This window comes from Schistocerca piceifrons, chromosome 5, assembly GCF_021461385.2.
Source record: "Schistocerca piceifrons isolate TAMUIC-IGC-003096 chromosome 5, iqSchPice1.1, whole genome shotgun sequence".
NCBI classification, from domain to species: domain Eukaryota; kingdom Metazoa; phylum Arthropoda; class Insecta; order Orthoptera; family Acrididae; genus Schistocerca; species Schistocerca piceifrons.
The window spans coordinates 625998880-626011847 of NC_060142.1; the positions used below are offsets into that span (position 1 = coordinate 625998880).

Sequence of the window (12968 nt, forward strand, 5' to 3'; positions counted from 1 at the left end):
TCTTCTTCACTGTGAGTCCAAATCATGAAGATGTCATCAATAAATCTGTACCAAACTTTGGGTTGGCAGGCCTGGGTAACCAAGAAGGCTTCCTCTAAGCGACCCATGAATAGGTTGGCGTACGAAGGGGCCATCCTGGTACCCATGGCTGTTCCGTTTAATTGTTGGTATGTCTGGCCTTCAAAAGTGAAGAAGTTGTGGGTCAGGATGAAGCTGGCTAAGGTAATGAGGAAAGAGGTTTTAGGTAGGGTGGCAGGTGATCGGCGTGAAAGGAAGTGCTCCATCGCAGCGAGGCCCTGGATGTGCGGGATATTTGTGTATAAGGAAGTGGCATCAATGGTTACAAGGATGGTTTCTGGGGGCAACGGATTGGGTAAGGATTCCAGGCGTTCGAGAAAGTGGTTGGTGTCGCAGCGAGGCCCTGGACATGCGGGATATTAAGGAAGTGGCATCAATGGTTACAAGGATGGTTTCTGGGGGTAACGGATTGGATAAGGATTCCAGGCGTTCGAGAAAGTGGTTGATGTCGCAGCGAGGCCCTGGACGTGCGGGATATTAAGGATGTGGCATCAATGGTTAAAAGGATGGTTTCTGGGGGTAACGGATTGGGTAAGGATTCCAGGTGTTCGAGAAAGTGGTTGGTGTCGCAGCGAGGCCCTGGACGTGCGGGATATTAAGGAAGTGGCATCAATGGTTAAAAGGATGGTTTCTGGGTGTAACGGATTGGGTAAGGATTCCAGGCGTTCGAGAAAGTGGTTGGTGTTGCAGCGAGGCCCTGGACGTGCGGGATATTAAGGAAGTGGCATCAGTGGTTACAAGGATGGTTTCTGGGGGTAACGGATTGGGTAAGGATTCCAGGCATTCAAGAAAGTGTTTTTTTTTGTGTGTGTGTGTGTGTGTGTGTGTGTGTGTGTGTGTCTGTCTGTCTATATATATATACACACAAAATTCAAGCTTTCGCAACAAACTGTTGCCTCATCAGGAAAGAGGGAAGGAGAGGGGAAGACGAAACCCACTTCCTTTCGTCTTCCCCTCTCCTTCCCTCTTTCCTGATGAGGCAACAGTTTGTTGCGAAAGCTTGAATTTTGTGTGTATGTTTGTGTTTGTTTGTGTGTCTATCGACCTGCCAGCGCTTTTGTTCGGTAAGTCACCTCATCTTTGTTTTTTATATATATATATATATATATATATACACACACACACACACACACACACACAGTGATTTTATGAGACTGGTGTTTTCAGTGAGGTTTTGATGTTATATCACATTCCAAGATAGAAACAGCAAATAAAAGTAACGAAAGATGATAGGTTGTGCTAGGACACACATTCCTATTATTATGATTTAATATATCAATGAAAATAATCAACTTTTGAAAATCTAATGTAACTGAATAGATAATTTTTTATCTTGTTAAGTGGGACCTGGGATTCTGGGTGACTTTACTGAACTCTCTCATTTTCTAAATCTCAACAGTCAGTTGTTTTCTTTCACCTGTCTTCCTTTCCCTTCAGTCCTTTATCCAGAAGAAAAAGCCACGGGCACTGAAAGCTTGCAAATTTTAGTATGCCGCGACTTGGTGAGTACATATTTGTATCTATCCTGTTACATAATATTGTGATTTATAACTGGTGAGTAGACACCTTTAATCATTTTTAATGTTATTTTTCAGAAATTCTAAGAAATGTTTTACCTTTTGATTATTTCATTGCAGGTGAAACCAGCTGAACACAAACTGGTGTTACAAGTGTTTGATGAAAATCGTTTGACACGGGATGATTTTTTGGGAATGGTGGAGGTGAATTTATTAAATCTTCCAAAAGAACAGGAAGGGCGAACAATTCCACCAAAACAGTACACCCTGTTGCCGCGAAGGTTAGATAAATTGTTAGTAATTACTCCCAGACTGCTGTTACTTAGTATCTATTTATACAATGAATTCCTCAATACTTGCAAAAAGACTTAAAAATATCGCAAAATATGAGTCCTGTGAACAGTAAACAACTGATAAATTTGTTCCAGTATGTATTCATGTTATTGAAATGTGTATTTAAGATATGTGACATGTTTTTGACACCTTTCTTAAAATTTCACTTTCAAATTTAATTTTTCTTTGTTGGTGGAGGTGGGAGAGGGATGTGTTTTGATTAAACTCAGCTGTTTGAACTTCTTACTTGTTTTTTACAAAGAAGGTACACTACTTGGAAGAATTAGGGAAACATTACTCTGGGTGTCTGCCATACTCCATTGAGCAATAATTGAGGACTGGTTAAGTTACCAAATGATACCTTTATCTTTCAAAAATGAAATACACAGTGAAATATTGCATCCTCATTCATTTACATAACAAGAACTGAAATGTCCAACAGGTGTCAAGAACAAAGTGGAAACAATCATTCATCCTGTCATCCAGGGTGCTTTTCGATGGACTTGGAGAGCTTCAGTAATGTGTATAGCCTCTGTGAGCATTTATCATGCCTGACACCTACGAGGTGTGCTCTGTATTAGTCTAAGTAAGTATTTCTGTGGTATCTGTTCCCATTCTCCAATGAGAGCTCTTGAGAGTTCGTGGAGTGTCTGGTGGAACAGGATGACCATGACCCACCTGTGAAGCATGTCCCGTACATGCTCAATGGGAGTTAGGTCAGGATTTACTGCTGGCTGTTCCAGTACTTCAATGTCCAGGCTTTCCCACACATCCCTGGTGGCGCATGCCATGTGGCCCCTGGCATTATTCTGTATGAGAAGGAATTCTAGCCATCACAAAATGCATTAGCCATTACATGGGCCAACAGGATCCGTTCAGTGTACTGCCTGGCAGTAAGATGATCATTGACAACAAGATGATCTGTACAGCTGTCAACACAAATGCCTCCCAGCATCACAGAACTTTGTCCAAATGTGTCGATTTCTTGGACAGTATTTGGCTGATACCCTTCACCATGGCATCACCACACATGAAAACAGCCACCACCTGCATCAGAGAAAATCTGGACGCATCTGTAAATAACACGTTTCGCCCGTGATGAAGTTTCCAGTTGCCATGGGAATTGCAGAACTGAAAGCCATCTGGGAGATGCCGCGTCAAGCAGGCTACACAAAAAGGGCATGGTCGTAAGGCCCATCCTTATAATCTGTTTCTTACAGTCTTATCGGGCACAGTGGCTCCAGTGGCCCTTTTGGAGATTGTCTGTCAGTGCTCTGGTAGTAGCCATACGACACCACAACATGGAGATGGCCATACATTGGTCTTCATGTGGGATTTTACTACTGTCCCCTGTAGTGTGTCCACAGATATTGGACAACAGAGGGAGAGATATTGGCATTTGCAGCAACATGGCAGAAAGTCCGTCCTCCTCAGATCAGACTGCCTGCCATTGTAACTAACACTGCATTGAGATGTTACATTAGATGTGCTTGGTTGAATATAATGCCCACAAATAACAGCTCCTGTCTTGTGTAGCTCAGTAAAGAATTCTGGGACAGTGATACTGTCTTCCTTCTGAGGGATCACCTGATGCAAAACCTGGCTGAGAGATGGTGAATGACTTTAGTTGTTGCATACATTAAAATTGAAGATCTTGGGCAATGCAATAACAACACAGGTAATGCGTATATCAAAATAGAATTAACATTCTGGATGTTGGTACACATGTTTCCCTAATTCTTTTGAGTAACGCATTTGCAGTTCCTACTTCGAGTAATTGGCCACTGTAACTACATAGTGTTGTCTACATAATAAGTAGCATACCCATTTCATTGACAGATCACGCTTGCACACATTGCACTTCATTCTGTAATACTATTGTTAAGATCTTGGATGCCACATGTAAGTGTCCTGATTTGGTTCCAGTTTGTTCACTGATGACACTATTTTAATAGATCCGACCAATGATCAGCAGTGTAGATTACTGATTAGGGTGTAAATATACACAAAATACCATAACTCACATTTTATTACAGGGATTCGTGGATGTTGCATGCTGTGAACTGGCGTTAGTCATGCAGTGAATTTTTGTATTCCAAATAGTATAGCACAGAAGTCATCTTTAACAAGCTGTTACATTTCTTACTCATTTGTAACCTGTCATCCATTGTCGTTCTTTCGAATGATAGACGAGAAAGAAATTACACATTTTCACTGGAAATATCGGACAATATTGCCTCTGAGATTCACACTAAGTTACTCTAAAATTAATTTTTGATCCATAACCAATTCATTAGTGCATTTAATTTAGTGCACAAAAACTATGTACAATTTAAAAGTTTTTAGAACTATAAAATAGAAAGATCATTGGTGTTCGTTATTTATGAGAAATAACACTGATGTGGAATGCAGATGTCAGTACATACCATGTACTATTTCAGGAGCAAGTACTTCACCATTTCCAAGCGATTTAACAAGGAAAAATACATACGTCAAATTTGTTGTTGTTAGATGGTTTTCAGTCCAAAGACTTGCATGATGCAGCTGTCCATGTTAGCCTGTACTATGCAAGCCCTGTCATCTCCACAGAATTACTGCAACTTATGTCTTCTTCGACCTACTGTATGTAGTCAATCCTTGATATCCCTCAACAATTTTCACCCCTTCCTCCAAAATTCATCCACTTCATTACCAAATTGGCTAGTACCTAAAGCCTCAAGATGTGTCCTATTACAGTTCATTATTACTGTAGCTATGTCATTCACCACTACGACTGGACAAGGTGTGTCAATGTTCGAAGGTTAAGATTACACAAGCATTATAATACAAGAACAAATTATCATTATTGTATTATAATACTTAATAACATTTAGAGAATTTTTTGCAAGTACTTGTTCACTAAATGGCAAGTAAATTATATAGTAGTGCATTCTTTTGCCAGTTCAATTTGCTGAAGGACTGTCATTCAAACTGTGCTGTGGTTGTTGTGGCTGTGCCCTCTTGTAATATTTTGTGGTTCCTAGCTGGATGAGGAGAGGTCGGTATGATAGGTGGGTGGCCAGTTTCCTCTCACTACAACACTCAATTCACACATGGTTAAAATACACTTTATTAGAGAACCACTTGAGTACTTAACTTCAATGATGTCCATCTGAAGTTCTGTGGTTAACAGCAATAAAAAAAGCAGTGCTAATTCTTGAATCTTGTCCGTGGCCATATCACAACTATGTACACCCCCCAGGGGGCTTACTGGTCTTTGGTGAGTGCATGCTTGGTGACCACCGGGCCCCAGCCCTCGCAGCACCACTTCTCTTTCTGTGCTGTTTGTCTCTTCTTCTCTCATTCTCCCCTCTCTTGGGGAGATGTCTCGTGCCTCCATGGGCTCTTGAAGCTCATTTGTGTTGGTTTGCTTGTAGGAATATTCTCTCTTGTACTGCTCGTCCCCTGTGCTGCTCGTCCCCTGTGCTGCCTAGCTCTGCTCTCTTTTTTTTTCCTGCGCTGCAGCGTTTGAGGCCATTCTTTCTTTCCTCATTTCCTTCTTGTCTTTTCTTCTTCTCCTCCATGTGTGTGCTTGACAGCCACCCACGCGTTTCACATGTAGCAGGAGACTGGGTAATGGGTAATTCCCAGCCCCGGGTTGGCATGTAGGGCCTGCACGTACCACCTGGCACAGGCCAGGCCCTAGGAGGGGTGATTGCCTGAGCTGTTACCTCGCTCCTCTGCCGATTGGTCGCTGTGTCTGTCGTTCAGAAGGTGTGACCTATGGTGCCCTTTGGAGGGCACCCGGCTGGAAGCAGCTTGCCATCGGAGATGCTGTCAATCGTGGCAGACTTCTTCCCAATGACTGATTTTCCTTCTCTTTATCCAAGTGTTTCACATAAAAGAAAGTGGAATGAGGCTCCTGCCTCAATCTCTCTTCCTGTTGCACCTCAATGTCTAGTAATCCCACATTTTGACGAAAACCAGACAATTGCTACTGCTAACGCCTCTGTTATACTGAAAGGTGTGGATGGCATTGTCAGCCCTGTGAAGTCATGCTCTCGTCTCTGCAGTGGAACTCTGCTTTTGGAAATTGATAAGTACTCTCGAGGCCCAGAAACTACTCAAGGCTCAAATCCTCCATGAATATCCTATAAAGGAGGGGGGGGGGGGGGGTGGGGTGTGTCTCACAGGACACTTAACTCATCCCGTGGTGTTATCTACACCCGGCTGTTGGATGGTTTGATGGAGGACGAAATAACTAATTATCTGTCGAATCAGGGCATTACTGCTGCTCATAGAGTTAAAGAAGGAAGCTGCCGATTTGGTGCCCACTTGAACATTGTTCCTGACTTTTGATCCGTTAACGCTTCCTACCAAGATAAGGGCAGGCTATGAAATCATCTCTGTGTGCCCTTATATTCCCAATCCGTTGTGGTGTTACAAATGCCACCAGTTCAATCATACCAGCACGTCATGTAAAAACGCAGCCAAATGTGTCACTTGTAGCAGGGATGCACACGAGGGTGCCTGCCCACCGCCTTCCCCCCGCTGCGTCAATTTTACTGGAGACCATGCTGCTTCTTCTCGTTCTTCTCCCGCCTGTCAAGATGAGTGGGCTGTTCAGGAGATAAGGGTGAAGGAAAAGGTACCTTCACCTGTTGCCTGGAAACTGTTGGCGAGCTGTAAACCGAATGTCCCTTCATGTGGAAGCTACAGCACTGTGTTAGCCTCTCCCCATCCCACAAAAAACATGGTTACGCAGATTTGTGACTTACAGTTCAGTTTGATGGTGGCAAAGTCACCTCGCTTTAAAGCTGACTCTCCGTCTCATGCTTTCCGGGCTGTAGATTCTGCTACCTGCTCTTCGCCCTCACCAGTGAAGACGGTTGCAATGCAGCCAGTGAACCGCCAATTCAAAAAGGATTATTCCTGGGAAGATTTCTTGTTGTTGTTGTTGTCATCGTCTTCAGTCCTGAGACTGGTTTGATGCAGCTCTCCATGCTACTCTATCCTGTGCAAGCTTCATCATCTCCCAGTACCTACTGCAACCTAGATCTTTCTGAATTTGCTTAGTGTATTCATCTCTTGGTCTCCCTCTATGATTTTTACCCTCCACGCTGCCCTCCAATGCTAAATTTGTGATCCCTTGATGCCTCAAGATTTCTTGCGTACTTCGAATTCACATCCATCTGTCTCTTCTGCAAATCACCAAAAGTCAAAACAATCATCCAAAGGCAAACAGTCTTCCCCCTCTCTGATTTGTCGGCCCTCTTCAACTCGTCAGTCCTTTTCAACTGACCGACACTGGGGAAGCTCTGTTGATCCCATTGAGTTGATGGACAAAGATCCTCCAGCTGTGGATTCCAGTGGCGGTCCTCCCTCGACCGCTTGTCCTAAGCGGCCAGTGACGTGAGTGTTTCTTATACATTATTTGGTGTTCCTAAATTTCATGGCCTTCGGTCTAACAGGGTGGACCTCCATCTGCTCCTGTTGAACTACATCCTCAAGACCATTTTGCTCTTTCCCATTCTACTTCACTATAGATGGACCTTCCACTTACGGTGGGGATTCCTGCTCATGGTGGGTCATGCTGCTTCTATGAGATGATGTTTGTCATCGTCCTATCCCCTTGCACACCCACCTGCAAGCAGTTGCTGCCCGTGTTTTCCTTCCCGAATTTACCTTTTCCATGTGCATCATTTGTATCCCTTTGTCTTCTGCTGTCACTAGGGCAGATCTGATGAAGTTTGTTGCTCAGCTTTCTCCACCCTTTCTGCTCCTTGGGGACACCAATGCCCATCATCCTCTTTGGGGCTTGCCTGTCACCTGCCCGAGAGGTCCACAGAGGCCCGCTCATTGGAAATTCTCTCTTGCTGACTGGAGGCTTTATTCCTCTTTGGCAGTCTTTGACGAACAGCCATTTCCCAGCTGTGATGATCATGTCAAGCACCTCGTGGTCATTATTTTCTTGGCTGCTGAATCCTCTATCCCTCGTACGATTACTTCTCCCCATCGGGTCCCAGTCTCTTGGTGGACTGTGGAGTGTGACAATGTGATTCATGCCCGACGATGTGCGTTTCGTGTCTTTCACCGTCATCCTACGTTGACCAACTGCATCCGCTACAAGCAACTACGTGTGCAGTGCCGTCACACTATCAAGGAAAGCAAGAAAGCATGCTGAGTTTCCTTCACCAGCTCATTCAACAGTTTTACTCTGTCCTCTCTCGTTTGGGGTGGCCTGCGCTGGCTTTCCAGGACTACCGCCCACTCACCGATCCCTGGTCTGACTGTGGCGGAAAACGTCATAGCCGACCCTGTAGATGTTTCCCACGCTTTGGGGTGGTACTTTGCAGAGGTTTCAAGCTCCACCCACTACCATCGTGCCATCCTTCCTCGGAAACAGGCGGAGGAGGCTTGTGCAATCTCTTTTCTCTTTTTGAATCGAGAATTCTACAGTACTCCTTTTACTGTGAGGGAGCTCGAGTGTGCTCTCTCCTCATCTAGGTTTACTGCTCCTGGGCCAGTTACAATCCACGTCCTCATGCTGCAGAATCTTCCTCCTGCAGGAAAACGCTTTCTCCTCGATACCTAAAACCGTATTTGGACTGAAGGTGTATTTCCCATGCTTTGGCGTGAAGCTACTATTGTTCCCCTACCTAAACCTGGTAAAGATAAATCTCTTCCTTCCAGCTATTGTCTAATTTCCCTTACCAGCAGCGTTTGTGAGGTGATGGAATGCAAGATCAATGGTCGATTAGTGTGGTGGCTGGAGTCACAACATCTTCTCACTAATGCTCAGTGTGGGTTCCGAAAGCGCTGCTCAGCGGTTGATCGTCTCGTCAGCCTGTCGACGTTCATCATGAATAATTTTTTGCAGAAGCGTCAAACAGTGGTCGTGTTCTTTGATTTGGAGAAAGCCGATGATACCTGTTGGCTGAAAGGCATTCTACGTACTATGCATACATGGGGCTTTGCGGTCATCTTCCCACTTTCATCTGGGAATTTTTAACAGACAGAGGTTTCCGGGTACATGTGGGTTCCTCCTTATCCCTCACCTTTTCACAGGAGAACAAGGTGCCTCAGGGCTCTGTACTGAGTGTCGCCCTCTTTGCCATAGCCATCAACCCAATTATGGACTGCCTTCCAGATGGCATTTCTGGCTCTCTTTTCGTTGACGACTTTGCTACTTATTGCAGCTCCCAGCAGACAAGTCTCCTGCAGCGCTGTCTTCAGCATTGTCTGGACTGTCTCTATTCATGGAGTGTCACAAATGGTTTCCGCTTTTCTGCTACCAAATTTGTTCGCGTCAACTTCTGGCAGTACAAGACGTTTCTTCCACCGTCCTTACGACAGGGCCAAAATGCTCTCCCGTTCATGGATACAATAAAGTTCTTAGGGCTTACGTTCCATAGGAAACTCAGTTGGTCTCCCCACGTGTCCTACCTGGCTGCACACTGCACCCGGTCCCTCAGTGTCCTTCCTGTATTGAGTGGTACCTCTTGGGGAGCTGACCAGACTATCCTCCTCCACCTCTATCGATCTCTTGTCCACTCCAAGTTGGATTATGGATGTATTGTCTACTCCTCTGCACGGCCATCTATTTTACGCCGTCTAAATACAATCCACCATTTGGGGATCCATCTTGCCACTGATGCCTTCCGTACTAGCCCAGTTCAGAGTCTATACGCAGAAGCTGGTGAACTACCGCTGTCATACCGGCGCAACATCCTACTCAGTGGGTATGCATGTCAGCTTTCTTCCATGCCAGGCCACCCAACCTTTGACCCTTTTTTTGATGACATTCTTGACCGCCAATATGAGATGAACGTTTCTTCTCTGCGGCCTCCTGGCGTCCGCTTTAGTCACCTGCTTCTTCAGCTGCAGTCCTCATTTCATGCCACTTTCCGAATGGGTGAGAGTCCTTCACCACCTTGGCTTCAGACACAGGTTTGTGTTCATTTTGACCTCAGCTCGTTCCCGAAGGATTCAACTCCCGAGCTGACCTATCGCTTCAAATTTCTTGAACTTTGCTCACGACTTGCCAATAGCATATTTTTGTACACTGATGGTTCCATGTCCACCCACGGTGTTGGCTGTGCTTTTGTTGTCGAGGATGATGTTTCAGTAGCGGCTTCTCAACCAGTGCACAATTTTTACCGCAGAGCTTTTTGCCCTCTGTCAGGCTGTTCACTACGTCTGGAGGCACCAGCTCCCTTGCTGTGTGATCTGCTCTGACTCCCTCAGTGCCCTTCGGAGTCTGGATGATCCAGGTCCAGTCCACCCTGTCGTTAGACGGATCCAGGACTGTCTCCATTTGTTCTTGGCTGGGAGAGCCCAAGTGATATTCATGTGGGTTCCTGGCCATGTTGGTGTGCCTGGGAATGACACTGCTGATGCTGCAGCCAAGGCCACAGTCTATCTCGGTCGGCCTGCCTCTTACTCTGTGCCCTCGCAAGATATTCATAATTTTCTCTATTGGCATATCACATCACTTTGGCATGACCATTGGTGCTCCCTTCATGGGAACAAACTTAGGGAAGTCAAACCTCTCCCAACAGCCTGGTCAACTTCCTCCCGGCCGTCTTGCTGTGAGGAAGTAATGTTAGCTTGGTTGCGAGTAGGGAAATGCCGCTTTAGCCATCGCCACTTGAGTGGTGACCCTGCACCTGTCTGTCCTTTCTGTAGCCAGCCATTAACAAACATTTCATGATACTCTGCCCCTTTTTTAGCCACTTACTTCTCAGGGCCTGGCTGCTGCCCGTTTTGCCGGACATTTTAGCAGATGACGTGTGAGCTGTGGCTCGCGTTTTAAAAAGCAGTAATATGACGGAAGAGATTAGATTTCTACATGGCAACTCTGGTGTCTTGTCGACATTTTTTAGATACTCTTCCATAATGTCTTGATGCTTTAGATTTGTTGTTTCTTCCTTTCTGTATTGGACCTCAAAATGGTTTTTTACCCTTGCAGTCCCAGCATTCTATGGTTCTATACTGGGCACTTATGACCTTAGATGTTTTGCACCAAAAAAAAACTATATACAATGACTAACATTCCCTCACAGCTAGCTAAGGTGCGAGGTGATGACTGTCACTATGGAGGACTAGAGCACAGTCCATCGTATTGAGATGCAATGCGAACGGAGTCCTGAGCGATGTACTGAGGTACTGAGATTAAGATGCTGAGAGAGCTTGGTTGGTGGTAGTGGCCTATATGCATGCTACCCAAGGGACATTATCGGCGTGTAGCCTGGGGCGTGTCTATGATCTTCTCTTGTCATAGGTGCCCTAGTTCATTGCCTGCTATACAATGTTTCCAAGTGCGTACTGGTGTGCTGATGAAGGCTTTCATCAGAACATTGCCGCAACCTCCCCCCCCCCCCCCCCTCCCACCACCACCACAAAAAAAAAAAAAAAAAAAAAAAAAAAAAAAAAAAAAAAAAAAAAAAAAAAAAAAACCGCACCATTGTCATGTACTGGAGATGTAAAGTAGCTACAGTGTGGGAAGGCAGGAAGCTGGACGTAGAGATGAGGCGGGAATCGTAGCTGCGGAAAGCGGCATACTCACAGCAGTACCCTGCCGTCTGGCTTGCAAGAGCAGAGGAATGCCCTCCTGAAAACACTGCTCTGCATATATGTCCAGTCTTGGGGGCATCTCCTTGGGTGACGATAGTGACAGCGATAGTGGGTCCACGTCCATTGGGATGGAGAGCGTAATGTCCATTGGCTCGTCCTGGGGTGCCCAGCGGGCAGCTGCAAAGGCTGCGTGATCCCTTGAGACTGTGAATCTGGGGGAAGAAAAGCAGCAGAATCACATGGCAAACAGCAATTATGAATTTGATGCTGGTGACAGTGCTGCAAACCATCAGGACCTGCACTTAGATACATATATGTACCAATGCGTTTCTGGAACTTGCCTCACTCCCAGTGCTGATGTCGGCCAAAAACCCTATAAAGAACAAGATCATGTGCTGCAAAGCGGTACTTGCAGACCATTGGCAGCACTGGATGCTGTGGTGGGTGGAGCAAGTGAAGCAGCATCTGATGGTGGTGGCCATGCAGAAGTTCCACCAGTGACACTGTCACATCACTGGGAGCAATAGGTGGTGAGAAAGAGTTGCAATGCCTTTTCCTATGTGTGGGAGGTGTGAAGTTTGGCCATCTGTTGTTTAAAAGTGCATACAAAGCATTCTGCTTCTCCATTGGATTGGGGGTGAAACAGAGCACTTGTTAGATGACAAATGAAAAATTTTGTGAACAAAATGGCAGTCATGTGACTTGAACTGAGGGCCATTGTCCGTAACATTGAAAAAAATTGAGGGCAGCACTTCTGGTGCTATGTGATGTGGTTTAGTTCATGGGTGCAGCAAGTGGAAACTTGCTAAAAGAATCTACTACAACAAGCCAACAAGTGCTCCAGAGTGGTTCTGCAAAGTCAGTGTGCACTCGTTGCCAAGGCGATTGAGTCTTAGGTAGGTCAAGTTGAGAATGTCTGTGGCAGAGTGGATCTGGTTTTCTGCACATGCGTGACACTGCGAAGACATTTGTTCAATGTGGGCATCCATGCCCTGCCAAGTATAGTGCCAGCACACTAACTGTTCAGTGCGAACAATTCCCCAATGCCTTTGGTGAAGCAGTTGTAACACACACTTTTGCAGCACTGTGGGAATGAGCACACATGATTGTCCACTATAGATTGTACTTAGGTCATACCTTGTTGTACTGAAAGGTTATGCCAATGAACAAAGTATCAGCACACTACTGATGTCTGAATACTGTTCAATGAGCGAGGCCAGGACGTGCAAATGTAATGTAACAAAATTTTCAAATCAGGGTCTGCGTCCACGGCCTGTACAATTTTTCTGTAATTCAATGGAAAAACTGCAACAATTCAGAGTTCTATGCATCGATCTGGCAACAAGATGCATCAGCGGAATCAAAATCAGACTCAGGGCCGATCAGAAGGTAAGAAAGGGTGCCAGCATTGCCATTCTTTTGCTGTAGATATGTACACAATTTCGTACTGATATTGGGATAGAAGCAAAGCCCAACATTGCAATT

At 45.3% G+C, this 12968-nt stretch overlaps 1 protein-coding gene across 6 annotated transcripts in view; it reads left to right on the top strand.

Moving 5' to 3' along the window:
• The window catches only part of LOC124797844 (E3 ubiquitin-protein ligase Nedd-4), a 198714-nt gene that overhangs the window by 21847 nt on the left and 163899 nt on the right, over positions 1-12968 (top strand). For 4 of the 6 annotated variants that reach the window (XM_047260892.1, XM_047260888.1, XM_047260894.1 and 1 more), the window contains exon 5: positions 1716-1888. In XM_047260892.1, the coding sequence (XP_047116848.1) occupies positions 1716-1888 (173 nt within the window). The remainder of the gene's footprint in view (positions 1-1715; positions 1889-12968) is intronic. The other 2 variants (XM_047260893.1, XM_047260889.1) reach the window with 1 other exon arrangement.